This window comes from Thamnophis sirtalis, unplaced genomic scaffold (assembly GCF_051295495.1).
Source record: "Thamnophis sirtalis isolate CommonGarterSnake01/CBP01778 unplaced genomic scaffold, rThaSir2_p1.2 scaffold_3, whole genome shotgun sequence".
Lineage (NCBI taxonomy): Eukaryota > Metazoa > Chordata > Lepidosauria > Squamata > Natricidae > Thamnophis > Thamnophis sirtalis.
Genome location: NW_028261383.1, coordinates 25,655,931 through 25,678,143, shown reverse-complemented (window position 1 = coordinate 25,678,143; position 22,213 = coordinate 25,655,931). Strand labels below are relative to the sequence as shown.

At 45.8% G+C, this 22,213-nt stretch overlaps 2 protein-coding genes and 1 long non-coding RNA gene across 3 annotated transcripts in view; 1 reads left to right on the top strand and 2 right to left on the bottom strand.

Moving 5' to 3' along the window:
* The window catches only part of LOC106555891 (uncharacterized), a 40,160-nt gene that overhangs the window by 6,000 nt on the left and 11,947 nt on the right, over positions 1–22,213 (bottom strand). The window contains exons 5-6 of the mRNA XM_087708104.1: positions 5,468–5,658; positions 1,011–1,359 (exon numbers count right to left, since the gene is read on the bottom strand). Coding sequence (XP_087564230.1) covers positions 1,011–1,359; positions 5,468–5,658 — 540 coding nt within the window. The remainder of the gene's footprint in view (positions 1–1,010; positions 1,360–5,467; positions 5,659–22,213) is intronic.
* LOC148047682 (uncharacterized) lies at positions 6,139–7,043 on the top strand. Its single transcript, XR_015696171.1, has 2 exons — positions 6,139–6,284; positions 6,463–7,043. It is a non-coding gene; the product is annotated as an uncharacterized LOC148047682 (long non-coding RNA).
* On the bottom strand, positions 6,945–20,293 carry LOC148047681 (uncharacterized). The gene is made up of 4 exons (XM_087711673.1): positions 19,798–20,293; positions 15,539–15,640; positions 12,970–13,096; positions 6,945–11,933 (listed from the first exon to the last, which is right to left on the bottom strand). Exons 1-4 carry the CDS (start codon positions 20,119–20,121, stop codon positions 10,993–10,995), a joined length of 1,494 nt encoding a protein of 497 aa, XP_087567799.1. The 5' UTR covers positions 20,122–20,293; the 3' UTR covers positions 6,945–10,992.

The following is a 22,213-nucleotide window of genomic DNA, read 5'->3' as shown; positions in this document are numbered from 1 at the left end:
TATATTCTTGAGGAGGTTTATTCCCTTTGCCTTCCACCAATCTGATTTTATAAAATTTTCATTACAATTATTTCCTTTGATCATCTGTTTTTTAAATTTAATTTCTGTTCTGTTCTGCAATATATCATTTGCTGCCATACTCCAAATTTCATTCTACCACTCATTTCTTTGAATACCCCAATTTCATCCCCAATATTTAGCCATCACTAATCAAGCTGCCATTGTCAAATTTACAATCAATTCCTTTTTTGTTTCATTTATATCCCGTTTTTCCACCACCAACAGTAATGCAATTCTTGATGACATATCTAAATTTACATTCAAGGGTGCTCTAAGTTCTCTAAACACCATGTCTCATATTTTTTGTTACTCTGCTCTCTACGTGGCTGCTATTTCTGCCTAATGCTGGTCATTTGAGATAGATATTGGACTTAAGGAGCGCTGTTGCAATAATTAAAGGAACTGCTATGAAAATCACAAATAAGAGACACTACTCTTTCATTAACTTTAGAAGATCATACTCTGTGAAATAATCTACAGGCTACAACCTAACATTTCAGGTAATAAAGTCAGAAATATAGGAGTGATTGAGAATTAATCATTTGAATATCATCAGCTCAACTAGGAAAAGTACCCCAATTAATTCCTTCACCAGAGGAGGAAAAAGTGATGTTGGAGAAGAAACTATGACCTCTTCTTCAAATTCAGGACCCTCTTATATCCCTCAGGAGTGGGGGTAGTTGAAAGAGGGTTGAATCCTCTTTTCTCTCAGAAAAGGAAACAAGCATTTAAGAAACAAAAGGATTCAAAGAAGAAATTAGTTCTCCAAATATTGTCAATCAGAAAGGTAATTCTGCTGACTGCAAACAGTTCTGCAGCTTGACCTTGAGAGGCTCAAAATTGTCAGCCTTCCATCGGCCATTAGCAGTTCATTGCAGACATTGAAAGATCCCTGATTCCTTCCTCCCACTCCCCAGGAGTTCCTAGGATGAAATTCCCCCCCTCCTCACCTGCTGCCCCTTTCCGGGCTCTTCCCTCTGGGCTTGGCTGAGCAGGAAGCCTTCGGCCAGGGCCACCGCCTGGGAACAGCTCTCGGCTCCGCACTCCATCACCCAGCTGGCCATCTCCGGGGGCAGCACGTCCATCAGCTGCTCCAGCACCACCATGTCCAGTATCTCCGCTTTACTGCTCCTTTCCGGCCGCAGCCACTGACGGCACAGCCCGTGCAGGCGGCTGCAAAGCTCCCGGGGCCCCTCGGCCTCCTGGCCCCAGCGATCGAGACCGCGGAAGCGCCGGCGGTGGATCTCTGGGCTGAGAGAGTCCTCCATCCCTGGAGATCTCTGTGCCTGAATGGGTTTTCTGCTCGAGGGGAGCCAAGTGAAGCCCAAGGCAGTCCGAGGTGGCCTAGAGAGCCGCTCCGCCCCGACTTCCCGGTTTCCAGGAGGGGAGAAATGGGGCTCGGCTGCTTCAGACCTTCTTGCGCCTGGCAAGAGCAGCTGCAAATCGCTCCGCCCCGCTTTCCCTCGAACACCTGGCTGGGAGAATCTTGATCAACGAGTGCTCCTTCCTAGAGGGGGGGAAACGATACAGGCGACCCTCTTTCCTACCGCTGGCTAGAGAGCTCTTCCCTGGGAAACCCCCGCATTCTTCCCCGCTCGGCGAGTACCGACGACGGTCTTATGCGCATGCTCCTTCCCTGTCCAATGACGTTAGAGAGCTGTCCAGACTCCAGGGCTGTGCTAGCATTTTTAAGCGGAGGAGGCGGGGCGGGGGATAGGTGTGATGGGTAGCGAGGGCTGATGTTTCCTTCTGGGCACCTGCGATTTCTCTTGCTCTTTCCCCGAATCGTCTTGGAAATGTGGATGCGTTCCTGGGACACATGGAAGAAGCTGGGGGGGTGGGGCGTCGACACTTGATGGAGGCGCTGAAAATGACAATGGCAAGGAGTCCTAAGACAGATGTCCCCTCAAGACAATGTATCCATTTATTATTGAATCATCATTTTCTCTTAACAGCCAGATAATCCCTTTCAGTGGGAATCTGGGCAATTGAACGGAGGTAGTAGAATGTTTACTGGCCGGATGCCCTTCCTGGCACCAATGCGGAGTTTTGTTCAGCAGATATATTTTTATTGTGCCCAGAGAGGGGAAGATCTGCCTCCACTTAGGATTGAACTCTGTCTCCTGATTGTGAGGTTCTACCTCTAGGCCATCCTACTAAGTTAAGGGAGTAAAGTGTCTGAGGTTCTTCAGGCCAGTTTGGTTGCCTCTCTTTTCCCTTAATCAGTGGATGGCCACCTCTATGGGGGTATCATCTTTAGTGTTGAGTCTGCCCCTTTTTTTTAAAAAAATCAATAGCATCCCCAACCACCAATCCCCAACCTTTGCGGTTTGGCATGTTTGTGTGTGTCCGTGCATCCAGTTCCACTCATGGCAAAAGGGAAGAGAAGCCTTTGGAAGTCTCACCACACTTCAGGCCTCTGCGCCCGAAAGCTTTTGCAAAGAGACAGAAGGCCTGAAGCAGCGTGAGATCACTCCACTGAAGCAATTTCGTCCGTTTTCAAAAGCTTCGGGCACAGAGAAGTCTTTGGGGGGCAGAGTTTCAGGCTCCTTCAGACTCACAAGTCTGCCCTATGCTCCAATAGTGGATCAGGTGTCCAGCACAGGCAGCCTCAGTGACTCAGAGAAGCTGAGCAGGGCGTATTTTTCCTCTCAGCCTCTTTCTCTCTCACGGCTCGTTTTGGGACGTAGGGGAGCAGGCTACTTGACAGCCTGGCCTGGGAACTACTCTTGGTTCCACACTCCCTCACTCAGCCCTCAATCTCCGGGGACAGCAGCTGCTCCAACATCACTAGATCCAGCCTTATCAACTTCTTGGATAATTGCCAGGCTGGGAGCTGCAGGCCACAAATCTGTAAATTAAACACTCTCAAACACACGAATCCTGATAAACAAATCTTCTGAATGTCTCTTACGACACCCCTCTTTTGCTTCTATTTGTCCCCCAGCCATGGGAAAGCAATTCAGTGCCTCCTTGTTCCATTCTTCCCGAGTCAGCCCATGGTCAATTGTTTTCATCTTCTGACTGTTCTGTGCATAGACATCTGGAACAGATCCCAACTGTTTCTCTTCCCCGGTTATCTCCAACTCTGAAGGTAGCTGGGGAATGTCAGAGGCCCCTGGTTCTATCTCTGCTTCCGATGCAGAACCTCAGAGCCTTCCTCAGACCCCAGAACTGGCCTAAGTTCCTCCCCAATCTCTTCATCTTTCAAGTCTGCCATCAGCTCTACTGGTAACTGGCGGGCCACAACAGTCCTCACTGCATCTTAGTCTATGTGCAGCCCAACATGCAGCTAAACCCACCTATACTTCAATAAAAAAGACCGTGTGCGTAGATTTGAAGGCTTTATTTGTAGAACAGGATATGGTGAAACTGAAGGAAATATGAATACATGTGGTGAAAATCAAATATAAGATAGACTGCTGTCTGCTGAACGTAACAATTAATAAATATAAGCAGTTTGAATCTCAAGAGCCATGGTGTAGGGGGCGGGGAATGTTAGTTTGTTTTGAATGACCATGTGCCACAGATTAAATTGGCTGCTTCTGCCTTCTCTAAATGCCAAAGGAAATGGAGTCTGGCTTCCCAGCATACACTTGGTTTGAGGGCAGGATGTAAATGGGCAAAGTGAGCTTCAGACAACATAGTTGGGGAATAACGGTCTCTCTGGCCACTAGGTGGGGATAGGGAGCAGCAACAATATAAAGTTATATGATATGTGGTATTGTCAATGAGCATAAATACGTTGAAGAATATCAGCTAAAATGGCAAAGGAGCCTCAAATTTCTGCACTAGAGAAAAAAATGGGCTGGTAGAGAAAGAATTGTGATCACTCCCTCAATCTCTGGAGCTTCTTACATCCCACAGGGAGATGAACATAGGTTTGAATTTCATGAATTATTTCAGAGAGGAAACAGAAGCATTTTCCTCAAGAAGAAAGGCATCATCCTATGATAAGTGAGGTCACTGATCCACCATCAGCAATTTTCAAATTCCAGTGCTTATACTTTTTCTACTGTGTAGCTAAATGGAAGGTAAATAAGATTCCAATACAAACCAAAGATCTTTGCACATTCCATGAATTAATAAGCTTCTGGCCACATCTGGATCCTTGGTTGATGATTGGCTATTGAGAATAAACTTCAATCCAGGGATTTTATTTATTTTTCCTGTGTGAATCCTTTTATGAGAAGAAAGCACACACAGTGATGGTGGCTCCACTCCTTATGTACTTCAAATTTTCTCTTCTGTGGATGCCATTGTGATAATCAAAGGTGCTGAAGACATTAAAGCACTTTTAACACTTGGCACTCAGCACTTTAGAAGAAAAAACTGGCAGAGACCAGTGGCTCCCCAGTGTGTATTCTTTCAGGACAATTATGTTTTTCTTTCTCAGTAAAGGTTTTTCCATAGTGCTTGTATTTACATGGTCTCTCTCCAGTGTGAATCCTTTCATGACGATTAAGATGTCCTTTTCGTGTATAGGTCTTTCCACATTCTAGGCATTTATATTCTCACTCTCTCTGGTTGGATCCTCCTGAAATGCAGTTCCTGAGAAGGGCTGGATGGATCTCCTCTTTCGTGAAGTTCTGTGGAGATCACCCCCATGAATGGCTACTGCACCTGATAGAAGACTATGGTTAATGATCCACTTTCAGAAAACCAGAACCATATTAGTTTGCTTGCCTTACTTTTTGCCTCTGTACCTGTATTTCCCCAAACTATTCAAAGTAAGATAAATTAGGGACTCTGCTCTCTATGTGGCTACTGTTTCTAGGTAAATGCTGGTCATTTTAGATAGAAGCCCTGAATGCAATAACTAACAGAACTGTTATGAAAATCACAAGTAGTCCCGTAATGGAGAACTGTTCAGGGAGACATTACTATTTCATTAACTTCAGAAAACAATATTCTGTGAAATGAGTGAAAAAAACCTATAGGCTTCAACCTAACATTTTAGGTAATAGATTCAGAAATATAGGAGTGATTGAGAATTAATCATTTGAATATCATCAGCGAACCTGGAAAAAGTGCCCCAATTAGTTCCTGCATCAGAGGAAAGAAAAAGAGGTTGGAGAAAAACCTGCGACCTCTTCCTCAAATTTAGGACCCCTTATATCCCTCAGGCGTGGGGGTGGTTGAAACAGGGTTGAATTATCTTTTCTCTCAGAGAAGGAAACAAGCATTTAAGAAACAAAAAGTTTCAAAGAAGAAATTAGTTCTCCAAATACTGTCAGTCAGAAGGGTAATTCTGCTGACTGTAAACAGTTCTGCAGTTTGATCCTGATCAGCTCAAGATTGACAGTCTTCAATCTGCCATTAGCAGTTCATTGCAGACATTGAAAGATCCCTGATCCCCCCCCCCCCGCCTCCCAGAATGAGACCCTTCCCCTGCCTCACCTGCTACCGCTTTCCCAGCTCTTCCCTCTGGGCTTGGCTGAGCAGGAAGCCTTCGGCCAGGGCCACCTCCTGGGAACAGCTCTCGGCTCCGCACTCCATCACCCAGCTGGCCATCTCCGGGGGCAGCAAGGCCAGCAGCTGCTCCAGCACCACCAGATCTAACATCTCCTCTTTGCTGCTCCTTTCCGGCCGCAGCCACTAACGGCACAGCCGGTGCAGGCGGCTACAAAGCTCCCGGGGCTCCTCGGCCTCCTGGGGGCAGCAATCGAGACTGCGGAAGCGCCGGCGGTGGATCTCTGGGCTGTGGGAGTCCTCCATCCCTGGAGACCTCTGGGTCTCCATTGTGTCTCCTGCTCGTGAACGGACAAAAGAAGCCAAAGACAGTCCCTAATGTTCTCCGGACCTTCCGCACCCCCTTCTCCGCTGTCCAGGAGGGGAGAAATGAGTCTCGGCTTCGCCGGGGATTTTGCACCTGAGGAGAGCAACGGACAATCGTTCCCGCCAATTTCTTGCGCGCTGCTGGCCTCACGTGCCTCACCAAGGATTTCGAACGATAGACACGTGCCTCCTAGAGCGGCCCTAGGAGAAAGAAAACGAACGGGGACCTTCCTCTTCCGGCCTGCAGGAATCGTTGCGCGGCTGCTCTTGTTCCGAGGGGCTGGGGGGGGGGAGGCGGAAGCGGAGGATGGTATGGCGATGCGTGCAAAGGGAAGGCAAAGACCGATCTCCGTGGCGCCCCTCTTAACCAGGCGCTTGCAGGTCCTGCGCCGTGGAGAAAAATCGGGGACCCTCAGCTGAAAGATGGAGCTCTTCTTCGTCTCTAGGTCCAGAAGCACGAACGGATTGGGGGGCTAAATGTGGCGTTAAAATCGGGGAGGGGGAGGCATGTTGGACGTGGGGCTGCAAACACGGGAAGCCTCGCCCTTGAAGTTTGCAGGGTGGCTGGAGCAGACAGCTTCCTTTCCTATAGTCCCTTCCTAGACACGAGACTTTCTGTTTTAGGCATAAAGCGTTTCTCCCGCTGGTTCGTTTGCCGGGTTGCTAGAGCAGAAGTGGGCCTAGAGGACTGAGGGTTTCAGTTTGACGGAGCTGGCACAGATCTCGTCGTTTTTTCATGTCTCTGTTTAAAAACACACCCCTGGAAATCGTGAAAGAACCGATTATCTTGGAGGAAATCTTACCGATGTCATTTGTCAATACTGATTCGATGGCCCGAAATCAATGTATCAAGAATCTGTATAGAACTAAAGATCAGGGAACAAGCCTTTTTTTAAAAATATAAAAAACCCAAATTCCACATGATAACTAGATTTCTGAGAGTTGCAATTTCTATATCTTTTACACAGGAATTATTTTTCCTTTAGGTTTTGAATGTACAATATAAATTCTACAGTTTATTATTTAACATCCAATGTTGTTTGAAAATTGTTAGAAAAATATATTTGCTATACATTTTCTATGTATTAAGAAAAATGGCAAGGAGATTATGAGCAACGAAAAGCATTTATTTTTCTCTTGTGCAAGAGGATTCTCAATCAGAGAGAGAGAATGATCAATAAGACTAAACACAGGATTTAAACACATTATTTGTTTGTGGGTGTCATCGATTACATAAAAGCGTTTCATAAGACAGTCGTATAATTGTGCTTGTCTATAATTCCATTGGTGGCTTCCTGAAAACAATCCCTTAATAGAAAGCCATCATCATTTCAAGTCCCGTTCCCATACATTACATGATTTCAGTTCTTGTTACGTGACAATACAAATTTCCATTACATGACAATAACAAGACAATTAATCAACTCATATCAGGCTCTTGAGAACAAATCTGAGGCCAACATTCCCTGGTACATCCATGTTCTATCTAATTCCTCTTAGCTCAGCTTCCCCAGTTGGAAAGCACCAAAAAGCTTTGCTAAGTTTGACAGAAGTCAAAGTGACCTTTAAAAGTGCTTTCTCCAGCTAAATAGAAAGGCTAAGATAAATAATAAAATGCTTGAATAATATTTGGCTGTAACTCTTACCTAAAATGTAAAATGAAGTCTATTCAAAATGGAATCTGTCAGGTTCATTCCTTTTTTACACGAATAACCAAATTTTATTTCTCTCAAAAATAAAACCATTCTTTTCAATTTAGGTCCTCTGATAGAAGACAAGGAGTGAACTCAAAGTATTAAAGTTGGTCCTTAAATCCACCCTCCCAATATTTAAACATTTGTTGTAGGAGGCTTTTCTCTTTCTGATCAAGCATTACTGGTACTGTAGTTTGTAAATCTAACCGTTTACTTCCAATCCCAATTCCGCTCTGGCTGTTCCAAAGGGATTTGGGTGAGGAATTGCTGTGAAAAGGGAAGCCCCCTGCTAAATTATGTATCTGTAGTTTGATTATTCCTCTGTGAATTTTTATTTTTGTTATTTTAGAGATTTTGTTGCCATACAGTGTATAGTTGTATAGTTTTATTGCTACTTTTAACTTTGTAAGACACCAGAGTCTCCTTGTAGTAAGGCAAGTGGCAAATAAATTTAATTTATAATGATAATAGTAATATTTTTTTAATCATCTTATTAGAGAGTGGCTTGTGAGGATTCTTTGTGCAATGTACTTCATACTTACAATATTCTAAATGAAAGATTCCTTTATCTATTTGAAATCTTTTTAATCGTGTATAAAAAAACCTTTGGGAAATGAAATATTTTCTTCAAGCTTTGAAATCTTTCTCAGAAAATCTGAGTATGTCACCATAAATTAACCCTTTCTATTTAGCAATAGCACTTAGACTTATACACTACTTCACAGTGCTTTTTCAGCCCTCTCTAAGCGGTTTACAGAGTCAGTCTTTTGCCCCCAACAATCAGGGTCTTCATTTTACCCACCTCGGAAGGATGGAAGGATGTGTCAACCTTGAGCCGGTGAGAATTGAACTGCCAAATTTCAGGCAGCCGGTAGTCAGCAGAAGTATCCTGCAGGACTGTATTCTAACCACTGCGCCACCATGGCTCTTGGTTACCATTTTCCTTCTATAAAATGCTTCTTGTGTCAAAATCCACAACACAGCCTTTTTTAGACACAGCCTTGATATATATTTGGCCAATACCCTCTAAATGGCACATTTATGATCATGATTTTTAATGTCTGAATAAATTTTATCTTTCCCATACTATAAATAGCCTCAAAACTCATTTCCAAGCAGCACTTTTCCTGTCCAAGAAGTAGGCTGAAAAAAATCACTTTGGATTTTAGGGTGGACCTTTTTTAAGTCCCCACGAACCAGCCAGGGAAGAGTGGCCTAATTCCTTCCTTGCAGGCTTCCTCATTGACTTTCAGGAAAGCCTGCAGACAAATTATAAATATTGATCACATGATTGCAAGGCACTTGGCAACAACTGGAAAAACACTAGACACACCTAAAGTATATTCAAACTGATTTGATAATGTATTCTATAAAATGTGACTTTCTGGCATGTTTGTACTCAGTACAACGAATAATCTTGCAGGAGAAAAAAGGACTTTCTACTTGTTCAGTTTCTAACATTGAACATATTTTCAAATAGATAAGCTATTGGGTCCGCCTAGACATATACATCTTTTAATAATTTCTTTTGTAATCCTTTGTCCATTCTTTGCACTAAATATCATTGCTCCTTGCAAAAAAATATTTATCTAGAAGAAAAATATCTTTCTAAAAGTTTGGTTCTCAACAGGCAGCGGACCAGTCCATCATCCATGGCTTGGGGAGCCCTGGTTTACGCCCTGGGTGGCTCCTTTGGTGGACATTAAGAGGAGTCTTCCTATTGAACCACATTCCACTCATTTACACGATCTCTCTGTTATGACCCAGATGGTCAAGGCAGAGGTGTCAAACTGGCAAATGGGGGGGAAAATGTCACTAAACATCACGTGACAGCAATGTGACAAGACGAGTTTGACACCCGGGTTCTAGATAATCCTTTCTTTATCTCAACAAATGGTCCAGAAACTGTCCTCCAACCACCAGTAAGACTCCATCCCCATGCTACTCTGAAGACAGCCTCCTCTCAATCCCCCAAACAATAGCCCCTATAACAGTGTTTCTCAACCTTGGCAACTTGAAGATGTCTGGGGGGCGAATGCTGGCTGGGGAATGCTGGCTGGGGAATTCTGGGAGTTGAAGTCCAGACATCTTCAAGTTGCCAAGGTTGAGAAACACTGCCCTATAAGTACAAGTATAGTCCCAACAGCAGGAACACACTCTCAAGGCAAGATCCAGGTTTCAAGTCCAGTCCACAAGTCTGAGTCCAAGACAATGGCAGTCCTCCAGGCAAAGAAAAGGTCCAAGGCAAGGAGCAATTGCAAGAGAAGCACAGGCCAAAGGCAGTCTATAAAACAAGGGCAAGGTGCAAGACAAAAGGCGGAGAGCAATCTCCAAAGCAAGGCAAGGGCAAACAGCAACAGGCATGAGTCAAAGCTGGGGGAGTGTAAGCCAAAGGAAACAATTGTTCCTTGGCAAAGGCTACTAACCCCCCATGGCTTTTCCTTAAGTTACTCCACATCCCGGGTGTTCATTGTAAGGAGGGTTGGGGCAAGTCAAGACTGAGTAGCCTTGCAGCCCTTCTCTGGGCTTGCCTAAGCTCTGCTCTCCTTGCCCTTGGATAGAAGGAGGAGCCAGCTGTTCCTCATCAGTGGAGATCTGCTGCCTATCAGCACCACTGCCCATCAGCAGCTGATACTCCCACTGTGTCTGTGCAGGCAGGCAGCACCCCGTTGGGGCCTGGGACAGCACCTTCCTAAGCCCCTGGCCTCTCCAAATATGCTAAGGGAGAGCCAAGGTGGTGCAGTGGTTAGAGCGCAGTACTGCAGACTTGTGCTGTCCCACCAGTATATAGCTAATGTGTAGGAATTAAGAACTGTCTCCTTTAAGAAACTACCTCATGGGAAATGTAGCCACCTTATGGGAAATGTGGGCAGAACTGCCTTGTGGGAAATGTAGTTCCATAACATGTGACCACATCTGTGTTCCCTGATTGGGCAGCGGGTATTCTGCCTGGGAAAAGTGATTTATTACCGGTCACTCTCTGAATCGCCCTTGGTTAACTGGGATGGGGCAGAACGCGTCTCCCCTCTTCATCTCTGCTCATCAAGGGGATAGAAAACCACAGACTTTTTACACTACGTCATGGGACAGATCATGGAAAGTCACAAGTATCTTAACACTGAACTGTTAAGTTTCGCTATTAAGAATGCCTGATAATAAACTTGATCTGAAAGAACGTCCTAAGCGTGGAGTTTAACTGCATGCCCCAAGCCATCTGCATCACTGGGGCAGAATAAGACTACTTCAGCTGATGGCTAACTGCAGTTCGGCAGTTCAAATCTCACCAGGCTCAAGGTTGACTCAGCCGTCCATCCTTCCGAGGTGGGTAAAATGAGGACCCAAATTGTTGGGGGCAATAGGCTGACTCTGTAAACTGCTTAGAAAGGGCTGTAAAAACACGGTGAAGCGGGATATAAGTCTAAGTGCTATTGCTATCCCTGTTGGACAGTCCCAGTTTTTCTTATTCCTCCTCCTCCTCTTCTTCCTCTGAATTGGGCTCCAATGGGGCCATGACATTCTCCCTTGTGTGGATACTTTCATGACGATGAAGGTGTCCTTTTCGGGTAAAGCTCTTTCCACACTCCAGGCATTTATAGGGTCTCTCCCCTGTGTGGATCTTTTGGTGGCGATTCAATTTCCCCTGGGTAATTAAACTCAACCCACATTCCACACATTTAAATGGTTTCTCTCCTGTGTGGCCCCTCTGGTGCAGAGTAAGGGCACTTTTGATTAAAAAGCCCTTTCCACACTCTAGGCATTTGTATGGTTTCTCCCCTACGTGACTCCTTCGGTGGCGACTAAAACTACTTTTGATCCCGAACCTCTTTCCACATTCCCTGCACTTATACGGTTTTTCCCCAGTGTGGATCCTTTCATGAAGATCAAGCTGATCTTTTCGGATAAAGGTCTTTCCACATTCGAAGCATTTATGCGGTTTCTCTCCTGTGTGCGTCTTTAGATGAAGATTAAAATGTCCACTCTGGGTAAAGGTCTTTCCACAATACTGACATTTATGTGGTGTCTTTGTGATGTGGATCTTTTTGGGGCTATCAAGATTACTTTTATTGCTGAAATTCTTTCCACTCTGCATGCCAAGTTCCCTTTTTCTGCTCTGACTGGAATCCCCCCCAGATTTTGCAGAGCTATGTAATTTGTGCTTCCTATACAGTTTCTTTGGTGAAGTAGGAGTGAAGGAGTTATTCTCTACGTTGTCTGCAGCCGGGCAGTTTTTCTTTAGTCTGCTTTTTGCCGTATTTATGTAATTCAAATTCATATTTTCTTTTTTTCTCTGTTTCCCTTTTCTCTTTTCTTCCTGATCTTGCTGGGACAGGAAGCCACGAATACCAACAGGAAGAGAAGTGGACGGCTTCCCCCCTCCATTCTCATTCACAGACACATCAGCTGTTTGGAAAAAAGAAAATCGACATTCTGATTAGAATTTAGAAGGGTGGAGGGGAGTCCGCCTCCCCCCCCTTCAAAAACATGCCAATCTGTTTTATAGGTTTGGTACAATCCACTTGTCTAGCCAGGAGGTAATATCTGCAAATTCTTATCTGGGAGACTCTGATGGGATTCAAGGAGTTTTTCAGCCAAGAAACATATTTAGGCTTTGGTGTTGCTCAGTCAATCTGCTCAGCCATTTCCATGGAGGATCTAAGACAGAAATGGTGAACCCTTTTTGACTCGCGTGCCATAAGTGGGGGGAGCGCAGGGTGGGGGCATGTGCGGGCATGCCGCACCCATAATGCAATGCGCTAAACCCCCCCCCAATGCCCATGCCTGCACTACAGGCGCTCCCCCCCCCCATTTTTTGCATGCTTTTTTCGCCCTCCCCAGGCTCCAGAGGCTTTATAGGAGCCTGGGGAGGGCGAAAAAAGCCTCCCACGCCCCCCGGAAACCCTTTGGAAGCTTCAGGGACCTTCAGGAGGCTTCCCTGAAGCCTCCGGAGCAGTCAAAACAACCCTCTGAGCGAACTGAAAGTCACTTCCGGTTTACTCAGAGGGTCATTTTGAGCGCTCTGGAGCTTCAGGGACCTTCAGGAGGCTTCCCTGAAGCCTCCGGAGAAGTCAAAACAACCCTCCGAGCAAAGCGGAAGTCCGTTCCCAAACTTCCGGTTTGCCCGTAGGGCCAGTTTTTTGTGCTCCGGAGGCTTCAGGAAAGCTCATGAAGCCTCCGGAGGCCCTTCAGAGGGGCGAGGGGGCTATTTCCGTCCTCCCTAGGCTCCTATAAAGCCTCTGGAGCCTGGGGAGGGTGAAAAATGGCTTTAAAAAAGAGTGAACTCAGCTAGCCAGCGCGCACATGCGTGTTGGCCAGCTGACAGGGCAGCGCCTTGCGTGCCCTGACAAATGGCTCGCCATCACTGATCTAGGATATTTCCCAAATCTATAGAGAGTATTTCTGCCATGGCCTTGTAGAGAGATGAACAGCCTGGCCTTACCCAGATTAGTCAAATTCCTAGAAAACTCTTTCATGACTTCCCAGCATAAGGTTTTCTGACCAGAATCTAGCAGCCTCCACTCCTCCTCCGTGAAATCCACAGTCACCTCCTCAAAGGTATCAGAGCTCTAGAAAGAGGGGGGGAGGGAAAGTGTTCTTTAGCAGACAATCCCAGGAAACAGTTGAAAGTTTCCTCTCTTCCTGCACACAACAGAAAACAGACCAAATGGCCATCTGCTTTCACGACAGATTCATGTCTTCCTGTCCAAATAGTCCTTGGGGTTGGGAAGCTGCTGTAGCTTGCAAATCATGACTTAGGTGCTTCTAGGTTGTAGAATGCAGCACAAGCCACCCTTGGGGAGCTTCCCACTGGGCTGGAATAACTCAGCAAGGTGGTTTGGGGCAGAAAATCCCCTAGAACAGGGGTGTCAAACTCACACCCCATGGGCCAGATGCGTGACACACACCCCCGCCCCTAGTTTAGCAAAGGGAGGAAAAGTCCCGATATGTTACATACAATACAATAGCAGAGTTGGAAGGGTCTTCTAGTCCAGCCCCCTGCCTAAACAGGAAACCCTATACCATTCCAGACAAATGGCTAACCAACATCTTCTTAAAGACTTCCAGTGTTGAGGCATTCACAACTTCTGGGGGCAAGCTGTTCCACTGATTAATTGTTCTAACTGTCAGGAAATTTCTCCTTTGTTCTAAGTTGCTTCTCTCCTTGATTAGTTTACACCCATTGCTTCTAGTTCTGCCCTCAGGTGCTTTGGAGAATAGTTTCACTCCCTCTTCTTTGTGGCAACCCCTGAGATATTGGAACACTGCTATCATGTCTCCCCTACTCCTTCTTTTCATTAAACTAGACATAGCCAGTTCCTGCAACAGTTCTTCATATGTTTTAGTCTCCAGTCCCCTAATCATCTTTTTGCTCTTTTCTGCACACTTTCTAGAGTCTCCACATCTTTTCTACATCGTGGCGACCAGAACTGAATGCAGTATTCCAAGTGTGGCCTTACCAAGGCATTATAAAGTGGTATTAACACTTCAAGTGATCTTGATTCTATCCCTCTGTTTATGCAGCCTAGAACTGTGTTGGCTTTTTTGGCAGCTGCTGCACACTACCACCTATACTGTACCTGTGCATTTCGTTTTTGTTGCCTAAATGTAGAACCTTACTCTTTTCACCATTGAATTTCATTTTGTTAGATAGTGCCCATTGTTCAAGTTTGTCAAGATCCTTCTGTATCTTTAGCCTATCTTCTGGAGTGTTGGCTATTCCTGCCAGCTTGGTGTCATCTGCAAATCTGATGAGTTCCCCATTTATTCCCTCATCCAAACCATTGATGAAGATGTTGAAGAGTACTGGGCCCAAAACAGAGCCTTGGTGTACTCCACTGCATACTTCCCTCCATGAAGATGCAGTTCCATTGAGGACTACACGTTGAGTGTGGTTGGTGAGCCAGTTACGAATCCATCTGGTGTGATGCTGTCTAATCCACATTCTTCTACTTTATCTAGTAGTAGGTTATGGTCTACCTTATCAAATGCCTTACTGAAGTCCAAGTAAACTATATCGACAGCATTCCTCTGGTCCACTAATTTTGTCACATTATCAAAGAATGCAATAAGATTAGTCTGGCATGATCTGTTTTTGACATGTTTTTGATGTTGGCTTTTGGCTATTACTTGGTTTGCTTCTAGGGGTTCTCTAATTTGTTGCTTGATTATCTTTTCCAGAATCTTTCCTGGTATTGAGGTCAGGCTGATAGGTCTATAGTTTCCTGGATCTGTTTTTTTCCCCTTTTTTGAAGATTTTTTCCAGTCCTCTAGCGGTTCCCCGGTACTCCAGGATCTCTGAAACATATAGTTCAGTGGTACTGAGATCTCATCTGCCTTCAGAACCCTGGGGTGTAATTCATCCGGTCCTGGTGATTTGAATTCATCTAGAGTAGACAGGTGCTCACTTACCATTTTCTTTCCTATGTGAGTTTGACACCCCTGCCCTAGACTCACCTGCCCCGCTGACCAAATTCCTGAGAAAACAGGACATAGTCACTAGTAATTTCTTTCCTAACCTATTTCAAAATATGGGTAATGTCCTTGAAATCGCAGGTCACTTGACCAAAAGCCTTATTGTTACAACCATTTAGTGTTGACTTACTGGTTTATCCTTCATGTGCTTTATTTTTGCTGGTGTACTTACAGTCACCTTACAAAGGAGATGGGTGGCATAAAAATTTAATAAAACAAACAATACTTCTCAAGTATGTTAAATCCCATTGTTATTGTTTTAATTCATGGGTTTCTTTTCTAACTCCTTTTAGACAATACTGAATAGTATTAAGAAATATTAAACTCTTTCTACAAATAAATTACATTTCTAATACAAGATTCCCTGCCTGTGAATTGTCTCTTGTTTGCATTTCCAGAACAAACTTGAAAGTCAAATGTGTGGCTCAGCAGAATATTCTGTTCAAATGCAGACAGACTCAGCATTTGGTGTTAAAAGCAGCTCATGAATGGATGGAGCTGAAACTCTATTGCTCTCAGAAGAAACTTGCACTTACCTGGCAAAGGGGCCCAAATTGGATCCTCCTGAAAAACAGGTCCTGCGTAGAGCTGGATCCATCTCCTCTGCCCCGGAGCTCAGCCAAATTCTCCTCCTGCATCTGAAGAAACAGCCTGGTTCATGATCCACTTTCACAGGACAATATCCATGTTAGTTCGCATTCCTTATTTTTTGCTTCCCTAGCCCAATTCAGAGAGAATCCAGGGACTCTGCTCTGTATATGCCTGATATTTCTGAGTAAGTGATGAACAGAGGGGAGTTAGAACAGCAAGCTGCGTTTTTATGTATATAAAATGTACCGTATTTTTTGGAGTATAAGACGCACCTTTTTCCCTCAAAAAAGAGGCTGAAAATCTGGGTGCATCTTATACACTGAATAGAACATTTTGTGCCTCCTGTAACCCCACCTCCTTCATCAAAATGACCGTGCATAACTTGTAGGAGGCTTTCAGAGAGCTCCTGGGGGCTGGGGAGGGCAGAAATGAGCAAAAAAATGGACCATTTGTTGCTCAATTTTCCTCCTCTAGCCCTTATTTTCTTTTGACCCCCCAATTTTTTTTTCCTTGGGCCTTATTATCGGGGCGGGCTTATTGGTTTGGGGTTGCCGGATGGCTGCTCTCTTGCAAGCAGATGCCCGAAGAGCCGGGCACAGCCTCAGAGGCAAACGGCAGCAGAGCAACAAAGCTGCCATGAGGTGACCACGCTCATGAGCAGCCGCCCAGCAGCGCCCCATTCCAGCCAGGCAAAGCGCCACTCACCAACCCAATAAGATCCCAAAGGCGCTAAGCCACGTGGCGCTCTGCCCGGCTGGAAAAAGAGGTTGCGCGAGCACTTGTTCTGCCTCCAGCTCGCATGCCTCCCTGCCTCGCCATGCCCAACTCTCCCTGCAGGGCTGGGCCAGGGCGCCACCGTCACTGCCGCTGCCGCCATACTCCAAGCATAACCGGCTTCCAAACTCCGGAGATCCACTGCCGAGTCTTCCGCCAGCCGCCGCTCTGGGACTAGGTTCTATGGTTGTGGGCTGGCTGCGGGAAGACTCTCTCCAACAGCCAGCCCACAACCATAGAACGTAGTCCCAGAGCGGCCGCTGCCGGAAGACTCGGCAGCGGATCTCAGGAGTTTGGAAACTGGTTATGCTCAGAGCATGGCAGCAGCAGCAGTGGGGCGGCGGCCTGGCCCAGCCCTGCAGGGAGAGTTGGGCATAGTGAGGCAAGGAGGCATGCGAGCTGGAGGCAGAACAAGTGCTCGCGCAACCTCTCTTTCCAGCCGGGTAGGGCGCCACACGGCTTAGCGCCTTTGGGATATTACTGGGTCAGTGAGTGGCGCTCTGCCCAGCTGGAAAGAGGCATTGCCGGGCAGCTGCTCGTGAGAGCAGCTGTCTGGCAACCCCCCCGCTCTAGCTGGGCACAGCGCCACCCATCAACCTAGTGGTATCCCAAAGGCATCAAGCAATGTGAGCGCCTTTGCCCCCCTCCCCCCGGCTCCTGCAGCTCTGCGCCTTCAGGATATCTCTAGGTTGGTGAGTGGCGCTCTGCCTGGCTGTATGGCAGGTATGGCATGGTCTTATTATCAGGACATGTCGTAATTTCGGGGAAACACGGTACCACTGAACCAAACAATAATGCACTTTGTTAAAATAGTCTCAATCGTGCCTCTGTAAAAGGTGGCCAGGATAGAGGGAGAAAGATGAGCTCTTCTCATCCAACACAGGAAATGCAGACGCTGGTGGCTTGCCATTTCAATGTTGGTGGGTATGGTCTAAATTAAAGGGACACCTATGGGATCACCACTTTCAGGACTTATAGTGAAGGTCATCATGCAATGTCTAGTAGTCATAGTACTTCCACAAATACAACCAAAAATATGGATCATATATGTAAATGACACCTTTACCATAATAAAAAAGGACCAATTAGAGAACACCCACAGGACCATCAATAACATTTTGAAAGGAATCCAGTTTACTAGAGAAGAAGAAAACAACAACTCGCTACCCATCCTGGACATCCTGATCAGCCGAGACTACAGTGGCAAACTAGAAATGCGAGTTTCCACCCATACCTACCAGTTGCTCCACTTCCAAAGTGACAACCCAAACTCCCACAGGAGACGCTGTGTAAGAACTTTATTTAGATACGTCCAAACACACTGCAGCAACCCCAAGCAGCAGGAGAAAGACACGGAGGCTCTATACAACATATTCAAACAAAGTAGATATCCATGAAACGTTATCAAAAAGTCCCTGACCACTCAACCCAATACAGCACAACCAACACAAACCCTCAAAAGAATCACCCTGCCATACATCAAGAATATCTCAGAAACCACCAATAGACTACTACAACCACATGGAATCAGCATAGCACACAAGCCAACTAAAGGCCCTTCAAAACATCCTAAGCAAACAAAAGACCCAACAACTCCAGAAGGGAAAAAAGAACCAGGAGTCATCTACAACAGGGCCCCCCAACCTTGGCAACCTTAAGACTTATGGACTTCAACTCCCAGAATTCCTCAGCCAGCCATGCTGTAGGTTGGATACCGTGCTGGCTGGCTGGGGAATACTGGGAGTTGAAGTCTATATGTCTTAACATTGTGAAGGTTGGAGATCTACAACACACAATGTAAGGACTGCAACAAGCAGTAGGGAGGACAAACAGGCAGAAGACTGGCTGAATGCCTCCACGGATATTAACAGTCAGAAGACATGATGAAAATTCTTTAATTTCACAACATATGGACAAATTTGACCAGAGTTTCAATTGAGAAAAACATGACCATCCTAGACCAGACCAAGTCCAAAAAACACCAAAGGACTTCTAGAAGCCTGGCACGCTGACAAATGAGCCATCAACTGAGACATAGACACTAGTAACATGTATAAACTATGCAAAAGAGACAACCAACCATTCAAAAAGGGAACAAAATGACGCAAGCACCTCCCCACCAGCAATCAGCACCCAAATCAGCATAAGATTAACTCCAAAGTTAACATCAGACCAACAATCAAGAAATAAACAACACCCCAATCAAGAAACTGCTAAAGAGTTAACAGTAAACAGCCCAACCGAAGAATCTTTAAGCCCACTCCCAGCAACCCTGACAGGGCAAGCAACCAGAATATAAAGTGACAGCAAACAGCACTCCTTACTAGCATTGAGAGTGTTATCTAATTTGATAATGAAACCTCTGCAAGAAAACAAGCAAGTTCATGATGGGCTGGCTGCTAAAACAAAGCAAGGTTAAGGCATACACTGGAAAGGAGATGGGGGAAACCCTGTCATTGTGTAGTCTCTCTGGCAAGAACAAAGAATGCTTGTTCACAGAGAACATGCACAATTAACACTTGTAGCAATTCTAGGTGGTTAGAGGACTGATAACAGTAACAAAGGTTTGCATAGTCCTGCATAGCTCAGCTAAAAGTTAGGAATAAAGATAGTCTGGAGCAAATAAAATTTGTATTAGGTAACTCCCGGAGCTTCATTAGCAAAGGTTTAAGAATAGGGATGGCTAGAGACCAATAGAACCAATTGTTAGATCATTAAAAGGTAAAGGTTCCCCTTGCACATGCGTGCTAGTCTTTTCTGACTCTAGGGGATGGTGCTCATCTCTGTTTGAAAACTATAGAGCTAGTGCTGTACGAAGACGTCTCCATGGTCATGTGGCCAGCATGACTAAACGCTGAAGGCACACAGAACGCTGTTAATTCCCACCAAAAGTGGTTCTTATTTTTCTACTTGCATTTTTGCATGCTTTCGAATTGCTAGGTTGGGAGAAGTTGGGGCAAGTAACGGGAGCTCATCCCGCTACGCGGCACTAGGGATTCAAATCGTTGATTCTGATCGACAAGCTGAGCGTCTTCGTCACTGAGCCTCAGTGTCCCCTTGTTAGATCATTACTAAAATGTTTATTAGATGGTATTTCTTATTATCCCGCCTTGTCCCGCCTTGTGCTTTAGTGAAAATATATAAAGCTTTCTTAATCTTTGGTTCTTGGCATTTTGGCCAGGACCCCTTTTCCTTGGAGCACTCCAATAAAAAGGAAATCGAAACCTGCATCTTGTGTCTGGCGTCCTTCATTGGCCTCGGCACCAGGCTCAGACCCGAATTGGGGACAACACTCAGAGACATCAAGTACACCCTCCCTCCCCGTGTCATCCTCGAGCTACAAATATTCTCCTTTATTGCAACAGGGATGGATCTTTGATCCTCCCCTCCCCCTCCATCCTCAGCTCCCAGGATGAGACCCCTTCCTCACCTGCTGCCCCTTTCCCGGCTCTTCCCTCTGGGCTTGGCTGAGCAGGAAACCTTCGGCCAGGGCCACCGCCTGGGAACAGCTCTCGGCTCCGCACTCCCTCACCCAGCTGGCCATCTCCGGGGGCAGCAGGGCCAGCAGCTGCTCCAGCACCACCAGGCCCACCATCTCCCCTTTGCTGCTCCTTTCTGGCCGCAGCCACAGACGGCAGAGCCGGTGCAGGCGGCTGCAAAGCTCCCGGGGGCCCTCGGCCTCCTGGCCCCAGCGATCACGGCAGCGATCGCGGAGGCGGCGGCGCAGAGCCTCCGGGACGAGGGCGCCCTCCATCCTTGGATATCTCCTGCCGTGCACTGGGTCTCCTGCCCCAAGGCAGGCCGAGAGGGCTCCCACCAGCCTCTCCGCGCCCCTTTCTCCGCTTTCCAGGTGGGGAGAAATGAGCGTCGGCTGCTTCGGGGCTTCTGAGCCCGAGGAGAGAAACTGCGAATCGTTTCCGCCACGATTTCCCTTCGCGACCCAGGCTCTGCGCTCCGCAATTAATGGATCCGAACCATAGATACGCGCCGCCTGGAGTGGCCCTGTGGTAGCCAGAGAACGAAAGGGGAAAGGCGTGCGAACGATAGATACGCGCCGTCTAGAGTGGCCCTGGTTGCCAGAGAATCTTCTTCCCAGAATTGGGGGCGGGGGGGGGAGAAGGAGGGAGGGGCGGGGAGCTTCGCAGAAAGGTCCGCGGCTGAAACGGAGGTTGGGACGGCGTTGCGTGCAAAAGGCAGGGAAGGATCGATGACCTCGTGGTCGCCCTTCTAAATCAGGCACTTGTCCTGCGCCGTGCAGGGAAGTCGGGGAGCCCCTCGGATTGTCAAAGGGGGATTTTTTCCCCCTACGTGGGTGAAAATTGAAGGGAAAGGCGCCCGGTAGCACCTTTGCCATTTATAACACATTTCCTTACCTCCAAAACTCGCAAGATTCTTTTCTTTGGCCAGGTACTTGTGTATACATCCGAACTAGATTGTGGTGCATGACTAAACGCCGAAAGTGCACGGAACGCTGTCACCTTCCCACCAAAGGTGGTCCTTATTTTTCTACTTGCATCTTTACATGCTTTCGAACTGCTAGGTTGGCAGAAGCTGGGACAAGAAGCGGCACGAGGGATTCGAACCGCCGAACTTTCTGATCGACAAGCTCAGCGTCTTAGCCACTGAGCCACCGCGTCCCTCATAAGTCAAAGAAGCAACTTTATTGACCACGAGAGACACAAACAGAAGAAATGCCCAGTGCCCAAGGAGGATTTGCTTGCAAAAATCAATGAATCAATAAATGAGAATTAGGATTTCAATACGAGCTGACTGAAAGTAAAGTAAGAATCTAAAAATAACAATGCATAAAAGTGCTTTCTCCAGCTAAATAGAAAGGCTAAGATAAATAATAAAATGCTTGAATAATATTTGGCTGTAACTCTTGCCTAAAATGTAAAATGAAGTCTATTCAAAATAGAATCTGTCAGGTTCATTCCTTTTTTACACGAATAACCAAATTTTATTTCTCTCAAAAATAAAACCATTCTTTTCAATTTAGGTCCTCTGATAGAAGACAAGGAGTGAACTCAAAGTATTAAAGTTGGTCCTTAAATCCACCCTCCCAATATTTAAACATTTGTTGTAGGAGGCTTTTCTCTTTCTGATCAAGCATTACTGGTACTGTAGTTTGTAAATCTAACCGTTTACTTCCAATCCCAATTCCGCTCTGGCTGTTCCAAAGGGATTTGGGTGAAGAATTGCTGTGAAAAGGGAAGCCCCCTGCTAAATTATGTATCTGTAGTTTGATTATTCCTCTGTGAATTTTTATTTTTGTTATTTTAGAGATTTTGTTGCCATACAGTGTATAGTTGTATTGCTACTTTTAACTTTGTAAGACACCAGAGTCTCCTTGTAGTAAGGCAAGTGGCAAATAAATTTAATTTATAATGATAATAGTAATATTTTTTAATCATCTTATTAGAGCGTGGCTTGTGAGGATTCTTTGTGCAATGTACTTCATACTTACAATATTCTAAATGAAAGATTCCTTTATCTATTTGAAATCTTTTTAATCATTGTGTATAAAAAAACCTTTGGGAAATGAAATATTTTCTTCAAGCTTTGAAATCTTTCTCAGAAAATCTGAGTATGTCACCATAAATTAACCCTTTCTATTTAGCAATAGCACTTAGACTTATACACTACTTCACAGTGCTTTTTCAGCCCTCTCTAAGCGGTTTACAGAGTCAGTCTTTTGCCCCCAACAATCAGGGTCTTCATTTTACCCACCTCGGAAGGATGGAAGGATGTGTCAACCTTGAGCCGGTGAGAATTGAACTGCCAAATTTCAGGCAGCCGGTAGTCAGCAGAAGTATCCTGCAGGACTGTATTCTAACCACTGCGCC

Bases quoted from the DNA above. Each gene is read 5' to 3' on its own strand.
- LOC148047681 (XM_087711673.1), bottom strand. From the start codon at position 20,121: ATGGAGGGCGCCCTCGTCCCGGAGGCTCTGCGCCGCCGCCTCCGCGAT. The intron at 15,641-19,797 runs GTGAGGAAGGGG...CTGTTTCTTCAG, and splicing joins AGCCGGGAAAGGGGCAGCAG to ATGCAGGAGGAGAATTTGGC. The intron at 11,934-12,969 runs GTAAGGCCAGGC...TTTTCCAAACAG, and splicing joins TAGGAATTTGACTAATCTGG to CTGATGTGTCTGTGAATGAG.